General features: G+C 37.7%; 1 protein-coding gene across 3 annotated transcripts in view; it reads left to right on the top strand.

Moving 5' to 3' along the window:
- The window catches only part of LOC127835018 (low-density lipoprotein receptor-related protein 4-like), a 27,996-nt gene extending 5,641 nt beyond the window's left edge, over positions 1-22,355 (top strand). For all 3 annotated transcript variants that reach the window (XM_052361188.1, XM_052361190.1, XM_052361189.1), the window contains 22 exons: positions 4,833-4,914; positions 5,402-5,502; positions 5,751-5,904; positions 7,822-8,011; positions 8,469-8,721; positions 9,498-9,783; positions 10,983-11,139; positions 11,725-11,852; positions 12,501-12,660; positions 13,134-13,271; positions 14,160-14,274; positions 14,711-14,870; positions 15,137-15,493; positions 16,069-16,231; positions 16,711-16,850; positions 17,796-17,955; positions 18,321-18,421; positions 18,718-18,858; positions 19,199-19,378; positions 19,833-19,950; positions 20,353-20,487; positions 20,863-22,355. In XM_052361188.1, the coding sequence (XP_052217148.1) occupies positions 4,833-4,914; positions 5,402-5,502; positions 5,751-5,904; positions 7,822-8,011; positions 8,469-8,721; positions 9,498-9,783; positions 10,983-11,139; positions 11,725-11,852; positions 12,501-12,660; positions 13,134-13,271; positions 14,160-14,274; positions 14,711-14,870; positions 15,137-15,493; positions 16,069-16,231; positions 16,711-16,850; positions 17,796-17,955; positions 18,321-18,421; positions 18,718-18,858; positions 19,199-19,378; positions 19,833-19,950; positions 20,353-20,487; positions 20,863-21,370 (3,927 nt within the window). In that variant the 3' untranslated portion in view covers positions 21,371-22,355. The remainder of the gene's footprint in view (positions 1-4,832; positions 4,915-5,401; positions 5,503-5,750; positions 5,905-7,821; positions 8,012-8,468; positions 8,722-9,497; positions 9,784-10,982; positions 11,140-11,724; positions 11,853-12,500; positions 12,661-13,133; positions 13,272-14,159; positions 14,275-14,710; positions 14,871-15,136; positions 15,494-16,068; positions 16,232-16,710; positions 16,851-17,795; positions 17,956-18,320; positions 18,422-18,717; positions 18,859-19,198; positions 19,379-19,832; positions 19,951-20,352; positions 20,488-20,862) is intronic.
- Positions 22,356-22,408: the final 53 nt, after the last annotated feature.

Here is a 22,408-nt window from a genome sequence, read left to right as displayed (position 1 = left end):
AGGCGTATTTTAGCAATGATATTTCTATGTTTTTTATTGTCAATCACATCTAAATACAAAGACCTTTCAAATACAGGTTTAAGTTCTTTATACAGTATTAATGAAGTTGATGAATCAACATTAACTCTCCACTCAGATACATACTGGTCTCTGAGTCTAGTCTTTAACAAAGGAATAAAGCTTTCAATAATAACTGACCCAGGAAACAACCATACATCTGTAAATCCTGTTTGGTTCAATATCTTGCGAACTTTGGAGGACCAATTAACAGTGTTATTTTGTGTTTCAATTTCTAATCTTTGCATATTGATGACAGTAGTAATAATACAATTTCCTTGTTTCTTTTGATGCAGTTTTAAAAAATATTTTATAATTCTTAGGTATCTACCAATGTATAAAGGGAATCGGCCAACTTCAGCATACAGTGACATCGAATTTGTTGACAGTTTTACATTTAACAGTCTTTTACAGAACTTTCTGTGAATACGTTCAATATTAGTTGCCGTAATAAATCCCCATACTTCGCAATTATAATTAAGGATTGACAAGACATATGCATCAAACAACTTGAACATAACATTAATTGGCACGTCCATAACTTTTGTAATGCAAAACAGGGAATTCATCGCCCTTGTAGCTTTGCCATATAATGTATTCGTGGCAGGTATAAATGAGCCCCCACTTGACATAACAATACCAAGGTAGTTAAAATTGCTAACTATTTCAATTTCCTTTTCTTTGTAGGTCCATTTGCATTTTTTGCTAAGCGCGCCCTCTTTTCGGAAAACCATTATTTTTGTTTTGTCAATATTAACAGTAAGATTCCATTTATCGCAATATGATTCTAAATTATTCAATGATTCCTGGAGTCCTTCTATAGTTTCTGAAAAAATGACAGCGTCATCCGCAAATAGAAGGAGGTAAATAGACAATTGATCTAAAGTTATGCCGGCGTTTAGTCCGTTTTGTAAATTAAATTCTATATCATTAATAAATAATGAAAACATGATCGGCGATGTTATTTCTCCTTGTAATAAGCCGACTTTGCTACTGAAAAGGTCCGAAAGTGAGCCCATGTGTTTAACTTGAAGTTTGACCTCGCTATACATAGAGCGGATTAGTGATATAAGCTTGCCGTCGATTCCCGATAAAATCATTTTATGCCATAGCTGTCCGCGATTTATAAGGTCATATGCCTTCCGGTAATCGACGTAACAGCAGAAAAGTTTCTTTTTACTATGCAGTTGCTTTTCTATTAAATGATTAAGAATGAAAATCGCATCAGCAGTACTGCAGTTGGGTTTGAACCCGAACTGAGCATCTGTAAGAATGTCATATGTTTCTGCCCACGATTTTAAGCGTTCGTTTATCACACCTGTAAACAGTTTCGCAAAACAGCTTATCAACGTGATGCCTCTAAAATTGTTTGGATCGGAACTATCGCCCCGTTTATATACTGGAATAATAACTCCCGTTGACCAGCTCTTTGGAAATTGTTTCGTATCTAAGATGTAGTTAAAAAGTATTTCTAATGGTTTGACTGTAATTTGCACTGTTTCTTTAAAGTATTCATAAATTATATTATCGTTTGAGCCTGAGTAATGCAACCTGAGAGTAAAGCGCGCGATAGCCCGAAAAGGGTGAGAAGAAATAATACAAATTCGTTTGATGCACTCCACATGTAAACAACTTTTTTACGACAACAATATTTACTTGAATTAAATAACCCCACAGTCATTCGAAATGCATCAATATCGTTACCAATTAGGTAAAAGTTTTACACAAACACATAAATAACTGAATGGCCGTGAGGTTTTACAAAAATAAATTACATTTCTTGCGACTTCTTGGCATATGCTGGACAGGACTAATAATGCACAAAAAACAAAAAGGATAAGAAAAAGAAAATGTAACATAATGGGAATAAGACAGTTGGATAATATAGGTTTAGTAAAAATATGTTATTACGTTACTTGCTGAAAACTAGCATAAACAACGATCTATGGCTTTGTAATCCTAGTTTACAATACTACAATTGGCATGATATTTGAAACAAAATAATGGAAGAGAGTATTTTTAAAGCGAATATATAAACAATAAAGTCAATTATGAACCCTGAGAAATGTCGTTTGACATAAAGACAGAAAAAAAAACAGTAGCACAAGCATAACATCAATATCTGCAGTAAATAGTGGCCAGAATATCTCATTTGCGTTTACAGTATAAGACTTAAACCATAGCTAGACTAATCCCCAGTTACAAAGGCTAATATCTGTTACTTACACTTACGTGAAATAAATATCGGAACATTGACAGACGATCATGATTACTATGTGTGAATAACAATAATAATGCAAAGAACCCGAGGACATGGATTATTACGTGAAAAAAGGACAACAACAACGTATTCACTATAATCCGAGAGTCCGAGAATCACTATTCGTACTCAGTATAAGTGATTGGATGCATTTCAATTTGTTAAAACTGATAAATGCGACACGTAGTTCACATGGTGAATACATATAATTAGAAATCACCTGGTTAATCCCTAGTAGGTGACAGGTTTCTCTTATACTACATAATTTTACTTCACAACCAATGACTTAGGTTAAGCTACTTAGCAAAAAATGTATTCACTGAAATCCGAAAATTACTATTGTTAATCAGTACAGTTCATTTACATTAGATGCATTTTAATAAAAACAACTACAAATCACGTGTGTACTGACAATGAGAGTATGAAACATAGGCTTAATCCTATTAACATGTTCTATACATTGACTAGATTTCGAAATTGTGATAAGATGTGTTTACTTATTTTATAGCCAAATGGTCGAATAATGCAGCCTGAAAATACAGCACGCGAGGGGCCGAGAAAGAGGGAAAAACAATAATACAAATTTACGTTCTACACAAGACGTATAAAATAATATTTTACGGCATGTTGTAATATGTAAGATAGCATTAGCAACGAGCTATAGATTGATTTCCAATCAACGAAACAACAAGTAAACAGGATTATTGATCCAGAAAAACAGCCTTTATATACAACAACTCAAGGCGAGTCGTATGAAAAGTATAAATATGCATAAAAAACGCATGACTTACACATATTATGTCTAAGGTTACGTTTTAAAAGAACAAACAACAGCAACAACAAACAACTATTTGCATGAATGAAAAGATAACAGTGGACATATTTACAAACAAATCAACAGTATTAAAGATTGTAATAATATGACCAAACATTTGCCTTGATTCAAAACCAAAGTCCTTACGAGTGACAATCTAGGCAAGTCAAAAAGCATAGTCAAGAATGATAAACACTTTTATTTAAATTTAGTTATCAGTATAAAGTTTTAATTGACATTACATCTATCGAAGTTTATTAAAAATATCGGCATCAGTATCACGTAGTACAAAATGAAATACTCCTGTTTTGCTATCTATTCGACACGAAACAATGGACGGTCAAATGAGATTATTTAATAAGCGCAAATGTCACAATTAGTTCAAATATGTACACAAGAAGTTTTAACATAAACAACAGCATAACATGTAACAGCATACACAGTGTCAATAGCTACAGTAATTAGCTACAATAATTTGGTGTCAGAAGATCTCAAATATTTTAAAATCGTTGAGTTCAGTCATAGCTTATCTTATCCCATTTAACACGGTTGTTATCTGTTACATGAACTCACGACCCTTTATTGTCGGGATACACAGGGATGAAGAGGATTTTGATTGCCTAAAAGGAATAGCAATACTACTATAAAAACCCAGAGACCTGTGTCATTACTTAATGTAACGTGACATAATAATTTCAAGAAGATCTGAAAATAACTATTCGTCATCAATAAAAGTGATGGTAGATGCCTTTTCGTAAGATCTGTTCATGACAGTCACGGTGTTTGCGTTGTAAATACAGATTACTATGAATCTCGTGCATGACCTGTTGAGTGAGCAATCTAGGGCTTGATCTGTGAACTACTTCGGAAAACACATGGATTTCGTGATTATCGTAATACATGGCCTTGTAGCAAAGAGAGTTTACCTTAAATCCGAAAATTACTATTTGTACTCGTAAAAATTGATTGATTATAGCTGCATTTTGTTAAAAACTGTTTATCGCGACCATGGCTTTCTCGTTGAAAATAAAGGTTATTACGAATCACGTGTTCACTAGTGAGTTTGAACGTATAGGCTTAATCTAAATTACGTGTTCGATTCATTGACTAGATTTAGATATTTGGTATATAATTTCAAGTAAATAAATAGCCATTCAAAGTGGTGTAATGAGCATATTACGTAAATAAGAACGCTAAATGTTTATTGGACATCACGATTGAGGATGCAAGAGGGGTGGGGGTTTGGGGGGGGGGGCAAAAGTACATTTCGTACACGAAAATAGTAAAACACAAATAAATACACACACAAATAAGTAATTACCTACAAAGATAATACAGATGATCCTATCAGAAGCATTTTATAGACTAGATAGCACTAGTTTTTTAACTTAGTATACTGAGTTAACACTTTTTTAAACCCCATTTATGCCTAGCGTCTAGAAAAAAATGCATTTGCAAACAGCGTAGACCCTGAATATAGAAATAAATATACTAGACATCCCTAATTTTGGAAATAAATTGATCCAATTTGGAAAGATGGGAGAGCCCACTAGGCATAAATGGGTTAAAATTATATTTCCAGTTAGGACCGATAACGCACTAAGCTATAGTTTCCCGCATTTTAGTTTCGTTACCAGATTGCATGCAGTTCAAAACTGGTGTCAACCAATAAACTACCTTTTATCTTAACTCCGTTACCAGCTAACTCGTGCCAGAAACCCGGGGATGACGTCAACAGCACGTGACCTGATCGTATTATTTGTTTTCATGACGTGGGTTTCAGGTCAGTATGAGGATTGAGCTTATGTCACTGTTTGTTCAAACACGTTAGGTTTTTCCCCGTTCATTACACAAGCTATTGTCTTATTCTGTTATAAAGCATGTCACATCGTGTTGATCATAAGGTTTCCCTTTTTCGCAAATAAATAATATACATGTACCCGAAACACGTGCGAACGTGATCTGAGCATGAACGTCTCTAACTGAAGATTTTATGGATGCTAATTGTATGTATTACTTTCAAAATGGGTGCGGATATTCACACGTGGCGCTTTGCGGTTGATAGTATAATACAATTGCTCCGGGAAAATTGCAATTTAAGTAATGATCTAGTAAATGTTCAGATTATGATGAGTAGTTGTTCTTTCAATATATGTGCTTTATAGAAAAAGTGCTGTTTACCAGATAGCTCAAGATCGTATTCCTAGCCTTATATTATCAGTATTAGGTTACATTGTTAAGATGTTAACATAGAATTCTCCGTATTTTAGGTGGCCTTATACAAAATGGGACGGTGATTTTCACTGGCATGGAATCTTCCGTCTATTTCTCCGACAATATTGGCGACTGGATCACACGAGGAATTGATTTTGTAAGTAGGTACAAGAAAAACACGCAGACGGTGCATGTCGTACCGCAGATTTTTTCAGGAAGCTCTTTGAGTAACTTTTAGAAATCCAGTGCCGCGTTTCAACCAAGTCGTTAACACGAGTTCCCACGACTTATTAAGTCGTTTCCACTGGTTAATAAGGCGTGGAAACGAGTAACTACCTGTAAGTCGTGGTAAAACATGCACACATGAGCCATCGTAATACAGCTTTGTACGTGTTTCTTTTGTAGAATGTAAGTACATTCAACACTGAAAGTGGGTACAGTTTGGCATGTGATTCACACAAAGGCCAAGTTGTCATTAGTAACCCGCAGAGGTCGACTCTTCTCGTATATGACGTCATTTCCGACCGCAATGTGGCGTTTTACATCGGGACATCTAAAGGTAAGTTTGAACTATAGGATCAATATATCCTTATTAATTATTATTAGCCTTAATTCAGATACATCTACGCAAAACGCGCCAGTGTAATTGTTACAAAGTTCATCAGGATTCCTTACCATAATACAATTTATCTCAAAGGAATATTGTTCGTCCAGATAGGGGATAGTGTCCACATCACTTAAGCGTCCCGTAATGCGACCCCATTTATTTTGAAACTTAAGTTAATAGTTGCTATGTGTTTTACTGCCTGTTTGAAACACAAAGTACACAGCTCCGTGTTGAAGTTCTAACTAATTCTCCTTACTCTGATAAAGCTTCAGCGGTGCGGCAAGGACGACAGAGATTCTTAGCTTTTAGAAACCAATGTACTATGTACAATTACCGCTATCAGACGCTTTAACCGCAAAATAGACGGAGAAATGATGTGCTGTGTTTTTAATTTTCGCGACTCGAGACGATTGACGCGTGACCGTTGATTTCAGGTCAAAAAATGAATTTCGGAGTGGAATATAGTGGCCGTTGGCCGTTATGGACAGGTGATCGTTAACTTCAAGTGTATATAGAGTGTTTTTCGTCGGGGGGATTTCAGACTGACCGTTGTCTGCAGGTGACCGGTAATTTCAGGTGGCCGTTAGGTCAGTTTCGACTGTATATTCGATTATATAATATATTACTCTCGTCAAATGCTTGCAAAGCAAAACTCTGTAAACAGCTACTTATATAATCATTTATTGATAAACTTAAATAAAGGTTAAATGTCATATATAAAATCAGTTCTTAAATTAAAGATCGGTATTAACAAATCCGAAATAAAGTGGATTTGTTTTAAGTAAAAAGGGATGCTATTGAGAGATGGTGTTATTAAAAATTATGTGTTCGGACAACTTCTGGTGCCTGGTTAATCTATCCTTGTATATAGTCTCCACCAAGTTATATTTTAATCTACCAGAAACATTACAAAAATATACTAGTATATGAGCTGTGCTCTGTAAAAAGTGGGTTTAATGCATGTGCTTAAAGTGTCCTCCAAGATAAGCCTGTGCAGTCCGCACAGGCTAATCAGGGACGACACTTTCCCCTTTTATGATATTTTTTCAAGAAAGTCTCTTTTTAGCAAACATCCAGTTAAGGCGGGAAGTGTCGTCCCTGATTTGCCTGTGGGGATTGCATATGCTAATCTGTGCCATCACTTTACGCACATGCTTTGAATCTTCTTTTCACATAGCACAGCTCATATACATGAAGAAATGGTGAGAACTCTGCTTTTAAAGGCTTTTTGCAACACATGTGTATGAACTTGACTTTGGTCATAGTGACGCTTGTCTTGCATGTGCCTCATTGCGTGATAATGCTGAACAATGTCATCGGGGGATTTGAAAATCCCTTTATGTATGGAAGAAACCTAACAATAAAATGCATATGTAATCAATTTTTAAACATTTGATCTTGTGATTGTGACCTTGACGTTGTCCCTAGAGACCTGAATCTTACCTGTAACACACAGCCAGATAAAGAAAAACACGTGTAGAAAGAAAGTACAGAATCCATTGATACATTGTTGAGTTAAGGCTAAATTATGAATAATTCACCAAACTTGTGATCTTTGACCTTTTGTATGACCTTGCCCTCGCTTCTAGGATTATGGGTCTTGCATGCGATTTAGAACAACGATGGAAAATTTCATTGCTGTGACTAAGATGTGAATAGAGATTTAGCTCAAGACAGGACACATCCTTTATAAAAAAAAGGGTATTTTCAAGCAAAAAAGACAATTACTCTGTTATTGGCAAATGGTTTGCGTCGCAGTTTGACATGCATCATCTTCTAGTTTTTGTGAACACTCATACCAAGTTGTAAGAAACCTGCCAATGCAGATTTTACCAACATCAATATAATTATGTTCTCCATTCCTTTCAGATGTCGGCCAAGTGACGATAGATTGGCGCGCCGGAAACGTCTATTGGGCGGACGCCGGGTACGGCTGGATCGCCATGAAGGAGCTGCCCGATGACGTTACGACGCATAACTCGCTAGACCCGCACTTCCGGGTGTTGGTTGACAGGCGACTGGACATGCCCACCGGACTGGCGGTGTTTCCTGAGAAATAGTTAGACGTGTTTATCTCTAGTTCAATCATTACGTTATGATGCCCAGAATTTTTGGTATATGCTCGTTTTTATTTTATCTGTGAATAACTTAATAAGGTGTTTTAATTACGTGTGTTACATGCAATTGTTTTTCGTACATGCAATTGTTTTTCGTAAATTATACTGGTGCTACTGATGTGACTCACGATTTCCTTTTTTACTATGCTCTATCAAACGTGCCTTGTTCATGGTTTTAAGTGGCCGTTCGAAGCTATAAATTTTGCCAAATAATTCCTTGTGCGTTTTTTTAAGTATGTAAGATGTTATATATGATGCTTTCTTTCGATAAATTAAAGATTATGCATACATCTGTATATTCCCTAAGAAAAAGGGTGAAACAAATGTAAATGTATTGAATATGGGATTCTGAAAGCCTATGAAACTATATTGACAAATTATAAAACCACACTTTTGCAGTTTTCTCTTCTGGGCTGACGCGGGCTCATCTCCCAAAATTGAAAGGTCAAACCTGATGGGCCTACAGCGGAAGGTCATCGTGTACCAGAGCCTCCTAACGCCTCGGGCGTTGGCGATCGACCACGCCTATGAGCGCCTCTACTGGACAGACGAGGCCCGGGGGACGGTGGAAAGTTGTGACATGGAGGGGAGCGGCCGCTCGGTGCTGCTGTCGAAGCCCGGCTGGGCCATGTACGGGATTGCAGTGTATCAGGTCGGTTAGATCATTCCGCTCTTTAGTGTGTAGTTGATTTTTATCAAGTGTACGGGATTTTGGCAATCGACGCCAAATACTTGTTAGTCGGGTTATGGGAGAAAGCTCAAGATTCAGGGAATACTTAGTTAGGTATTTAAGTGCCTCGTATACTGCATCTCGGTTTAACATCTCATGCGAAAGACATGTTAGTATTTAATGGTAGAGAGCTGGATCCAACCTAGCTCCCCCGCCCCCGCCGAGTTCCGGCTCCAGTGTGTTCCCACAACACCATGCATTGTTCCTTCAAAGTTAAGACACAGAACATTGAACGCGTAGTTGCATTGACGGTCGATTTAATATATTGCCCATATGTAAACAAGAATTGCAGTATTTTTTTTCAATGTGGATTAAACGAACAATTGTAAACCTGATTTGGCAACGAGTTGCTATTAAAGGGCATACTAGGAATTACATGTTGCACGATAAAGGGCCCTACGCGTCGCATTTTTTTCTTGTTGTATTTACTCTTCACGCGTCGCAGTTTTTTTTTGTATTTACTCTTCGCGCGTCGCAGTTTTTTCTTTTTGTTTTTACTCTTTACATTTCATGACGTCGCTTCAAATGTTTTCAAGCTGAGCTTAATCATTGTTGCGGTTGTGGCGTTTAGTTTTGTTAGTTGGAAAATAGTTTATGTTAACACATGATATCCACGTAAATCACTTGTATAAAATTGGCATAAGATATACTGTTCATAGGGCTAATTTAAATTAATGGAATAATCATTTTGAATGTAGGGAAGCATCCTTTGCACTGGCGCGTTTGGCACCGAGAATTTCACTGTGGCTATTCCCGTCAACCAGACAACCGCCTTCAAGCGCGCGAATTTACCAGTACGTTTCGGGCACTTGGCGCTCTACTCACGCGACTCGCAGCCACGTGATTCGGACAGCAATCGCTGCGAGAGTGCTTTGCGGTCATGTGACCAGATTTGTGTTGTAGAGAGTAACAGCGGACACACCGAATGCTACTGCCACGATGGCTATGCGGTAACGCCGAATGGTCTCCGGATGACGTGTGAAGGTCCGTGAATGTTGGTATTATGGAAGCTTGCAGGTGGAAGCAAATGTGACATCTATAAGTAACTATACGGTTTCAATACGATCAATAATATTTGGTAGGCATGGACGCTCAACTGACATTTGTGAACAAGAAATATATTTAAAAAGATATGCGGCGTTAATTGCAAGCATGATAGTTCGAAATATACATTTTATATAGTTGCATTTAGTTCAATTAAAATGTAAATTATGCTAAACGTGCCAACAGTCTTATATCTTTTTTTTCCGGCGTACATCAAGCACTTTTTACTTTTCTTAAAAAAAGTTCTTTCATACACAGTTTATAAAGTTAATACAATTTATTTTTTGAACATCTCGCGATGTTTTCACGTATATATTGGAATATATAATTTATGTATACCGCCCATGTGTCTATTTATTAAATTTAAAAAATATTCGTCACGCACTAGTGAAATCGGAAATTAACTTCACAAATGTTTGGCTAGATTATTAGACTATTTTCCTCTTATCATTACACTATAGTATATAGGTAGGTGTTTCTTATAATGCAAATACGTTTCATTTACCGATAGGTTTTTATTTATGTCTTTGCCTAGAACTTCTATTTTATATATTGGAATCAATACTGGATTATCATCATAAGGCAAAAATGTGTGTCTGTATTTAAGTATGAACATTCTGATAATAGTCTCGATTTCCATAAGCTAAACATTTTTAAATATTGTGCAACGTACTCATTCATATTAAAAAGCACGCAGTCCAATGTTCTGGGGAATTTCTTTTAAGTCAGCCAATGAAATATTCGAATTTGTTCATTCGAGTGTAATGATTAGAAATTCCTCCAGCATTTCATAAGCTGATGAGTAAGGTCATTTAAGGTGAAAATCTCGGTAAGACAGCAACACCGACATAGGTTTTATCTTATGTGTTAATGACTTTAACAGAAAACGCATGATGTTAAACTAGTATGTTTTTAATGTGTTGCAATATTTCCTTTTCATTGGGGCAAGTGCACATTGTCTAACAACAGGCTGGAAAAAATGCACATCTATTTCAATATTTCACGTGCACAACGTCACAACGACAAGTGAGTATTCAGTTGTTGTTTTTTCAACATACGTGTGCAGGATGGACAAAGATAGTTTACCGCCTTAGCACATCTTATCCGCGGATTCATTGACTTTTGCGCCATGATTTCAGTGGACGTGGTAAACGTTGAGAGGAGCATAATGTTCACCAATGGAGACCGGATCTGCGCTATCAGCGTGAACATCCTCACGCTGAAATATGGCGAGGGATCCATCCCCCTGACAGTCCATTGTCACGTGGTGACGTCACAACTCGGAACTATAACTAGGTACGTCAAATACATGCATATACATATTTACAATTATAGAGCAATTAAACGATACATTATTGTATTTGCATATAAACGATATTTCAAAGACATCATGTTTGCTAATTTCAACAATTGAAGGATGAAACACAAATTAGAAATAAAAACTACAGATAGAATGTTCTGTAGTGGCTAAAACAATTAATAAACAATTGATTAAAAGCATTGCTTTCACAATATGTCCAATTAGGTCTGATATCATAATATCGATTTCAAGATGCGATTAAAGAACGGTTATTCGTCTCAAAAGAAGACTGACACTAATTTAGCCGCGTTCTGAGAAAACTGGGCATAATGCATGTGCGTAAAGTGTCATCCCAGATTATCCTGTGCAGTCCGCACAGGCTAATCAGGGACGAAGCTTCCTGCCTAAATTGAATTTTTGCTAAGAAGAGACTTGATTTAAACGAAAAATGTCACAAAAGCGTAAAGTGTCGTCCCTGATGAGCCAGTGCGGACTGCACAGGCTAATCTGGGACGACACTACGCATATGCATTAAGCCCCATTTTCTCAGAACGCGTCTCAATTTATTTGCACGTTTTCAGGTTTGCCTTGGACATCAAGTCGTCCAACGTTTACTTTACCAACGGTACACATATCGCTGTACAGCCTGTTTTCAAATCACAGTTGCAGATGTTGTACACAGTAAACACGACCGGTGTAGCCATCGTCGGTACGCATTGTTTAACCCATTTATGCCTAGTGGACTCTTTCATTCTTCTAAATTGGATCAATTTATTTCAAAAATTAGGGATGTCTAGTATATTTTCATTTTATTGAGAATATTTTTTACAGAAATTCCTTTAAGCAAACAGCGCAAACCCTTATAAGACGCCGCATCATGCGGCCTCCCATCTGGGTCTACGCTGTTTGCCAAGGCCTTTTTTCTAGACGCTAGGCATACATGGGTTAAATTAGCACGTATACGTTAAGTTGAATACAAACATATTAAATTTATATGCATATATATATATATGTTTTAATGCAAATTGAATTTTATTTACGCCTTATATTATAGTCTGCACGCAGTTTTATCATTTGATATATTGGTGCGATTCGTCGTCATCAATAAGTATTGACACGAGCAATTTTAACACGCCAGTATATCTTTGTACTTTTTACAATGAGGTTTTCTTGCAAACTTGCCAATAAAATGTGTTACAAAATGTACCGCAGATCACACGTTATGCATGCCGAGTTTAGAACTTTCCGGAATAGCCAAGTTTTCAGTATGATTAGGCATTTTCTTAAAAGCAATCTTGTAGGTCGCTATACAAAATTTCCGCTTTGTAGGTATAAGACATATCTCGTTGAATTTTAGATATGGATTTCGACTGGAAATCGCGCCAACTCTTGTGGATTGAGAATGGAACGGCGACGCTGTTTTACACATATGTTAACGGAACTGCATTCGAAATAAAAAAGAAGACAGTGAACGGCGGTGGTACCATTATCAGTTTAGCCGTTGACCCACATAATAGGTTAGTGTTTTGGAAGCTAAAACTTGCCTTCTAGTATACTCATAAACCCGTTGATTGTCCATCTTGTTCAGTGTTCGAGCGCTGGACTACAAATTCGAGGATCTCGGGTTCGATCCCCGGCACGGCCACATTAGCAATCTTGGCTAGAGCCGTTCGCCATTACTCTGAGGCAAGTTTGGCAGTTGTCAGTTACTGACACAAGTGCCCACATGTAATTTCCATAATTGGTTTTTGTTCTGATTGGTAGAACCCAATCGAAGTTATCAAACATTGTTTAACAGTTGTCCACCATAACATGTCTGTGTTTGTGTAGCCATAGGTTTAACGGGTGTGTGCTCATTTTATTTATTGACCACAGTGGTAAAATATTTACACAATGGTTGCTTTATTTAGATGCATGAAAAAGACTTACAAGCCAAGCGATGTATGGTGTTCACAGTTTTTCAAAAAAAGAGATCTGATCTTATTTTCAGTATCGTTTATTTCATCATACAAAACGATTCCACATACCGGATGCAGGCATGGGCGAGACAGAATGACACGCAGACGCCAGTTCCGGGCACTGAACTAGCTGCACCGACCGACCTTGAATATGACCGCATAGGAAACAGGTGAAGGTCAACTAAATCACATCACACTAAGCTAGCCACCATTTACGTAGTGTTGTTCCGTTAGCGGTTTGAGTATATAATACGTAGTATAAATACTTATGATATTCTTCTAACACTATGACAAATCATATGGACGTACATCACATTCCATGACATACAAGGTCACGCGTTCTTCGTATTATAGTTACTTTAAAGATGTATGCTGGGATACAAAAAAAGTAATATAGTGATAACGTTTAAGACGTCAGTACATACAATTTTGGTAATATGTATTAATAAATTACATGAGATATGAATTATACGCAATTTATAAATACAAAGTCAGCAAAAAGTTGAAATAAAAATAACTGTTTACTGTTTAGTTACTGTAGAGCATTTGTTTTTCATATAAAGAACGTCGATATATATGATGTTTTCTTATTGCTCAGGGTTAAGCAATTGTTTGTATAGTTTCAGATTATATATTCCGGAGTCAAAAATAAATGTGTGTTACACCACAGTGAATCTGTATTTGCAACAATAGCTACGACTTGATTCGATTGTGCTTCTGTACATCGCGTAGCACAATGAACAACTGTTAATATATGGATCGATCCCTTTTTTTGGAATAAGCGTTTTTTTTTGTAGCGTGCATAAATCAGTGCTTAATAATTGAGATAGTTATTTGCAACGTACGTACCATTAAAGTATAAAATAACAATAAGAACAGTCGGAGAAGAGGCGACCGTTTTATGACAAATAATTTAGTGTAAGATTGTCTAGAATAAAATCACTTGTTTAGTGTTGACCATCGGTCGAATCGGACTGATCTCAATCTATTGGTCGATAAATTTGCAGTTCTGTTTGCATCCTTCACCGTACTAGTCTCTACGCCTCTGCTACTTTCAGGCTGGTCTGGATCGACGATGGAGGTTTTGTTGGATTTCTGTCCCTGACAGATAACCGCCAAACGAGAGCAACGTTCAATTCAAACTCGAAACGCAATGCCTTGGTCATTTACAAGGTTTATTCTTATACATTTTGGTATTAGTGTCAACCCAACACTTCCAACAACACATAACGTGTGTATGGTTCTGAAAATTTAAGTGCGTTACCTAAGAAACCTACTTTAAGGTAAACCCAACATTTGTCATTAACACAATCATGTTAATAGTTTTGTATTGACGATGGAACAACGAAATGCGGTGCATTATGTTTGAACCGTTGTAGGCAAAGTGCCACCCTTCAGTAGCATACGACTCCTGCGAAAAGTGTTCACCTATTCCGTTAAAAGCTAAATTCGGTCATAAGTATATGTATACAAATTATAAATGTAAGTGTTTATTTTTACTTGACTTGTGTACTAAAATGTATAAGAAAACAATTCCTTAAAGCCTACCTTAATTATTCCGTATGATTTTCATTGATTGTTTCTGTCACATAATGTTTTAACGATGTAGAATTTCATCGTGTCCTCCTCCGCTGGCGGAAGTCATTTTCGCGTGCTGTACATGAAAAACCCGGACGCGCGCGTGGAAGTTATCACCATGGCGAACGTGACCACGTCCGCCGTCTTGGATCTTCATGTCTGGGATTCCGCTCTGCAACCGCAGGACTTGGGTATGGTGATCCGCTGTCAATCGTCTTGAGTATAGGGCTGTGTATAGTTAGGTTGTAACGACGTCCGAGTAATTGTTAATGTAAATGGAGCTCAATCTTAGTGATATGGCAATGGAACACAAATTAAGTTTGACAATCCAACTGCATTACAAATGTATTTTTCAAATAATAATTTAAAAAATCACATTGTTTTACGAACCACTGTTGTTTTTTTTGGTTTATTCGTTTTTTATGCTTTAAATATTAAAGCTTATGTGGATTTTCAGGATTTTGTGACGTCAATAACGGACACTGTCAACAAATATGCCTCCCGGATGCAAATGCCGAGAGATGCGCTTGCGCACTAGGATACACTTTGAATGCGACTGACGGCCGCACATGTTCCGCCGGGTTTATGTCGTCAGAATATATCGTTATTTTTGACGAGATTCACAATAAGATTTATCAAGTATCAAATGGCGACAGTAGCACTAAGGTGCATGCGCTAGAGACCGGAAAGTCAGACAATATTTCCGCCTTGGCGTTCGACAGTAATTTGGGCACCGTTGTGTGGAATGATAGAAGCGTACGGACTGTCCGGAAGAAGACGATAGGCTCCGAGGTGATCAGCACACTGGATATCGGTGAGTTCCTGGTCAGTTATTGGTCAGTTCCAGGTCAGTTTCTTCTTTATGTCCACAAGCACTTTTTGCATGGCTTTGAGTTATCAATTAATATGCAACTGCATTGGCATGCACCAATTAAATACGAATTAAATCAATATGCATCTGGAAGTCAAGTGACCAATGTTAACTTGATCGTTATTTTTAACCACATTTGATAACACTATCGATACCAGTAACCAACATTTATGGATATTCATGAACATGTGTACACCGAAATTTTAGGTTACATGTCGTCAAAATAACGAGTCAATGAACTTGTCTAATTACAAACACTGTCTAATTATTACTATTATAGAGTAAAATTGGCGTCAATTACACATAACAAAGATTGGTGCGTATTATATGATTTGATATTCAATGACAGAAAAATATATTGATCGAGGAGAAGCTTCCCTACCATTAAATATAAGATCGTATGCAATTGCATTCTAGTCAATAATTGTTTAGTATTGAAATACAAATAGGGACACTTTAAGAGTGAATGTAATCACCGTGTCCGGTCCTTTTAAATCCGCCTATGTCTTAAACTTCAGTCACCGGTGTCGACACCTACCTGGCCATAGACGGGTCAACCGGAAACGTGTACGTGCTGGCTGACAACAGCATCCGGGTGGCGGAAGGAAGACACGTGTACACGGTGGATGCGCCATTTAGCGCTGGCCGAATGAAGCGCCTGGCTTTGGCCCCACAGAAAGGGTAGATAACTGATGTTAACATTTGAACATAACTGCGTATCAATTACGTTAATTAGTGTTAGGAACCAGCAGCCACCCTTTTTTTAAACAGTGTAAACAGCGAATTAACCCATTTATGCCTAGTGGACTCTCCCATCCTTCTAAGTTGGATCAATTTATTTCCAAAATAAGGGATGTCTAGTATGTTTATTTCTATATTTTGAACAATTCTTACATAAATTCCTTTAAGCAAACAGCGTAGACCCAGATGAGACGCCGCATCATGCGGCGTCTCATCTGGGTTTACGCTGTTTGCAATGTCCTTTTTTCAGGACGCTAGACATGCATGGGTTAAACACACCCTGTTTGATTTCATTATGTTGCTTGCCGCAAGTTTATTCATCTGCTTAGTTTATTTTATAAGGGCTTGTCATAAACGTCTATTTGTTTGCTAATAAATTTTAGTTTTTTACTCAAACGGTTGTCCTCTCTTGTATACAGAAGGATGGCTTGGACCCGTGAGGTGACCACCCCTGCAATAAAGTTGACCATCGTTCGGGCCGACATGGACGGAAGCAATGAAAGAGACATTGCAGAGACGGATGGAACCGTGGACGATCTCGCGTTTGACCCAGATACAGGTACGAGAACGACTCTTTGGACGATCTCACGATCGGTTTATATACCGGTTTAAAAACGGCTTCTTGGACGATCTCGCGTTTGATTCAGATACTTGTACTAAAATATCATTTTGGAAGATCTCGCGTTCGATTCAGACACATGTTTATAACAGCTTCTTGGACGATCGCGCGTTCGATCGAAATACATGTACAGTTGTTCTTTGACAACGTCTTGAACGATCTCGCGTTTGACCCAGATACTCGTACTATAACAGCTTCTTGATATATCGCTGGTTTGACCCATATACATGTTCTATAACAGCTTCTTGGATGATACCACTGTTATCAGTAGGCTGTGTTTTTTCGGCTTGTTTTGGTTTACCCCGTTTGGTAGGTTCAGAATTTAAAAAAAACAAACTTCCTGGACATGGAATCACATTCGAATTGTTTTATAGCAAGAGATAGGCTGAAAGCTGTTTTTTTATTGAATAGAACTTCAAATATTCTGATTAATTATAAATGTATACAAAGCTTACACGCGCGCCGTTTTCTTACCGTACACTTTAAGGTAAAGGTAGACGAAAACACAGCAGCTTTATACAGGTGTGCCTAAACTAAAGGCATCATTCTATACCTTGTGGCCTATATATAAGTAAACATGTATACATGTATATTTACGCTTGTTTGCGTAAATTATTTACTGCGGGTACCTTTATTTTGCATAGACTGTGCTTGCAGGTATAATTTGTGCATTTACGAAAATTTGTAAACGTTTTTAAGGCAAAAATGTTTGCATTGCATTTAGTAATACCCGACCCGAATGCGTTGATTTCTAGAAGCACGAACGTGAATTGTTTTTTCTTTTAATTTGACTGTATCAAAGTGACTACATTGTTGACTGTTTTCGTATGTGATCGTATTGATTTGTTGAATGAGCAAGCGCCTATTGTACGGTTCTCACGTCAGGGGATGTGTTGTTCTGGTGCAACAGCGTGAATGACGAGGTCAAACGTATGGACGTAAGCTTAATAACCCGCGCAACAGATGTGTACAAAGGGTTACAGCTCCATCCGGTGGCCATAGACGTAGCAGGACCGTACCTGTATTTAGTACCACGTGACGAGCGGTAGGATGTAGTTTATGTTTTAAACAGTGATTTAAGTAAATTTTGATAAGTACGAGTGCAATAACCCATGTTTTGAACATTTAATCATTCATTCATTGAAACATGTATTTAAAAAATACTGAAGTTACAAGTTGTGTGTCCCCAGAATACTCGTTGGACGTTTTTCTAATTTGTCATGATATACATCAGATATTTTTTTAGCGAAAAAGTTTAAAATACTCCTGTAATCTATGTAAATCATGTAATGTCAATACATTAAATTGTTAAAATATTATTAAAATGTTGACTCATTTGGAATGACCCTCTCTCGCCCAGTCTTGAAAACCTGTTGCTGCGCCATTTAATATTGATATGTTTTGCTTCAGAAAGCTTCTGCGGATGTCAAGCAATGACGGCTCTGGCAGGAAGGTCGTTTTCGAATCCCCTCTTCTCGGCTCTCTGATCAATTTTTACGTAAAACAGACCGGTACGTTATCTGACGTACATGATGTAGCTGTACGTGACGTAGAATGTTTTTAGCATGCTCATGGTGATGATACATGTAGTATGATAGTATATATAGTAACTTCACACGCACAGCAGGGCGATGCATACATAACGGAACGGTAGTGTTTATCATGTGACGAGGCGTCTATGACATAACGATGGCACTTTATCCAAGAAAATTACCTCACCCGTTCCTTTACGAAGGTCTATTGTATTCCATGAACATGTGCACGCCATTGCAATAAGTCATGGCTGTTATTGTTTGTCGCCTACTAGGTACAGTTCCTGTACATCCTGTATGCAGCAACTGTAACGGCCAGTGCAGTCACGTGTGTTTGCCGGATGGGGATACCGTAAAGTGCGCATGTCCGGACGGAAAGGCACTGGCAGTAGACCGCAAAACATGTCCATCTGCTGGTACATGCATTTATGATTCTGAAATAGGCCTATGCATACGAAACAATTCATATCACAACGCTTGTCCGTTAGACCACCCGCCGTAGATATGTAATGATCAGTTGATTACCAATATTCAATTTACGAACTGTTTACCTGTTGTTTTTTTTCTTAACTATTGTTGAAAAATAGAATAATGGTGTCAGAGTCTGCGATTTTATGTCAATAGCGGTAACTTGGAACTTTTTTTTACCATTTTCTTGTTTAGTGGAGTAAATTCCCTTTCCCTTACGATAAATAACATACGTAATATTAGCATTACACTATGCCGTATTGTTTGATGCACTTTTAATTGTCATAGCTATCCGTTGCCAAGTAACAACTCATAGAAGCATCATGGGTCTCCAACATTGTTGTCCGGATCGGCCAGGCGCTGTGTGTGCGGTCAATTGTTCGATCGGGTTTACTAAAGCAACTCCGTACCGAATAGAATGCAGAGTGAATGGTGAATGGAACGTTTCCTTGGAAACAGTTTGTTCAGGTTAGAATATGTAATGATTTTTTTACCCAGCCAACAGTTATTTTATTATATCATATGGCTATTGGGGAGTATTGCCAACCACATGAATACAAACTTGTATTATTAGAGGTACGAAATATAGCCAAAGATTCAGAAGACGCCCTGTTTCACAGACGATGCGCGGTATACTAGTATATGAGCCGCTGTGAAGAATATTGTACACTGCGCTTTGGCTCAACATCTGGTGCGAATAGGCGAGAGAATAGGTTCTGTTAGAGCTGTGGATCGTACCAGCTACCCCTGACTGTATTGGCATGTCAGACCGTTAAATGTTTGCCTGGGTAGCATAGGTACACTATTTACGGCAATAAAACTACCTAAAACTTAATTAATACATATTACCATTTAGATGTCAGAACGCCATCCTCCTTTTACCAAATAAATGCTGCAAATTGTACATACTTGTGTCCTTCAGAAGACCGAAGTCCGCCCGCAAGTGTAACTATAATAGCCGCGGCGGCGGGAGGCGGCGGGGCTGTTGTTGTTATAATCACCATCATAGTCGTCTGTTGTTGTAGATCCAGAAATAAAAGGTAAATACAATCGACTTTAGGTATGATCTACGTAATGAAACTAATACAAAAACCCGAACCGTTGCAATAAGAACAACAATAACTACTACCAAAATACCATTTGCTGCTACTTTTATAATAACATAATAATATCTCACACATTTAATATCGTAACTAAATAAATTTCATCAAATTAAAATTAATAAAACAAATCGCAAAATACGGTCGAATATAAAATGGAAATCTTAATAAGCCGGGTTACTATGTAGTCAATTCAGTCAATGTTCAATCATCATCATTATCATCATAAATATCATCGTCGTCGTCATCATCATCAATATCATCATCATCACCATCATCATCAACAACAACTACTACAACAACAATAAAATTTATATTTATAATCTGACGTATATCCCGCAGTCGCAAGGATTTGGCGCCCCAACATACATCGTCTGCAAACGGACTTGCGGGTCACGACAACCCTGATACAGTGGTCGACAACGACAGGGGACATGGGTATTCCACCTTAGGGGCCGCCAGTGCTGATCCGCCTATGTATGTATCAATGTGAATTAATTTACTTTTAAAGGTCACATATGAAATAAAAATCGGTGTATGAAAGTAAATTGGTTGTTAATTACCGTGTAACCCGGTGGAATTAGGGCACGCCTGTTTAGACTAATGAGACACATTTACTGCTGAATATGTTGGCTCTTTATTCCGTTCGCTATTCCAACTACTGCAGTAATCAAATATAAATGTTATAATGATTCACACATTTAACCGCCTGTACGATAAATTCTGTATTCCCAGAGACCGGTCTATAATTCTTTTTTATTTATTCGCTAGTTAAATATCGATTGTTCGAATTGTCTAGTGAATGACATGCAATTTCAATGTCAGTATCACCCGTCTGTTTTGTTGGTTCAGGTCGTTGACTAAAGAGGAGCAGGCGGATGGCGGGGTTTATCATGAAATTGATGAGACAGCCCTGCGGGTAGAACTCCCGCCTAAACCGGAAAAGCAAGGCGACAATCATTGGTCGAGGCGGGCCAACAAGTACAGCAAGTTCCCCATGCCAGATGATAAGTATTCTTCGTATCTCACAGCCGTAGCTGTGGACGTTCCACCTCCTGACTATCCGTTTACAAGTAGCGGACAGTCGCCCTTACCGTTGGAGGACGCTGACGGCTATCTAGCGTCCAGTTCGGTCAGCGGCGGGTCCCTGGCCGAGTCGAGGCTCAGAGATTTTAATTCGCACTCAGGTGCCGATAATCCCCGGGTCGATATGGGCCGTTACAGCCAGGGGGCCGTCAGTTACAACGCCCGCGGCTACCCACCTCTTGCGAACAACAGCGGGTTGCAATCAGGCAACGCGTATTTGTCCCTCTCTTCCGACGGCGGATCAGCGTACAAAACTAGTTCTGAAAGATATTAATGAAAGAACGAGAGGTTGTTTGGCGATTAAAACAAATTTGTAACAAAACAATTAGCAAAAAGTATACGTGATATTGCAAAGACAATTTAAAACAAACCTGTTACGTGAATTAGGGCCGTATTGTTAACTACCGTAATTTTCTAATGAAAATCCGTCTTCTTCGTTACAGTATAGATATAAAGCATGTTCATCCGTCACAACACGCCCTCTAATGACATAGATCGGGTTGTATAAAGTGTGTTTAAATAATTAAAACGATGAATTTGTGATCAGTATGTTGATACCTTGTTAAATTAAAAAAAGAACATATTATTTATTAACGGTATAATGGTACATTCACCGGTGTTAACTGCCTCTTTTGCTCAATATGAGCCGAAAGCTGTCTCATCTATCCGGCCCTTGTGATTGGTTGCTTACGTTGCTATGGATGAGAGCGCCTACGAAAGTCCTGTTCGCAAATCAAAAAGTACAGTTCATTGACGTAAAACGAAATCTGAAAAAAACACGAAAACATTAACTTGGCTTTTAATATCAAGTAGGTTTTACTGGTGATGGTATCCGTGTATATAAACGGAAAGTGCTGAAAATTGAAATACAAAAAAATGCATACGATTTATTAAAATGGTTTATTCAGTGAAGTAGTTTTTGGAACATGTAGCCATGCTAACAACATCGAATAGGATAAATCACCGCAAAGAAACAGACGTTTGACTGATGTGGGCAATGAAAATGCGCTTGTCTCAACCTTCCACAGCTATTGTGGTATATTGTAATTTTTTTATCTTTAAAGTACACTTATTATTATATATGTGTATACAATTACCTAGACATAAACATAAATGTACAAAATGTATCACCAGCACATCTTACTCCAAGTACTGGCTTGACATGTATTGCTATGTATATTTTAATGATAAACTGTATCGGTTCAATTTATTATTACCATTTACATTGTATTGTAATATAGCTATGGTCATGTACTTTTCTGTGACGTTGTTTAGTAAATATTTAACCGAGTAAGCACATTTTAGAAGTGTG

The sequence above is a fragment of the Dreissena polymorpha genome, chromosome 6, assembly GCF_020536995.1.
Source record: "Dreissena polymorpha isolate Duluth1 chromosome 6, UMN_Dpol_1.0, whole genome shotgun sequence".
NCBI classification, from domain to species: Eukaryota; Metazoa; Mollusca; class Bivalvia; order Myida; family Dreissenidae; genus Dreissena; species Dreissena polymorpha.
This window is presented reverse-complemented; position numbering and strand designations above follow the sequence as displayed.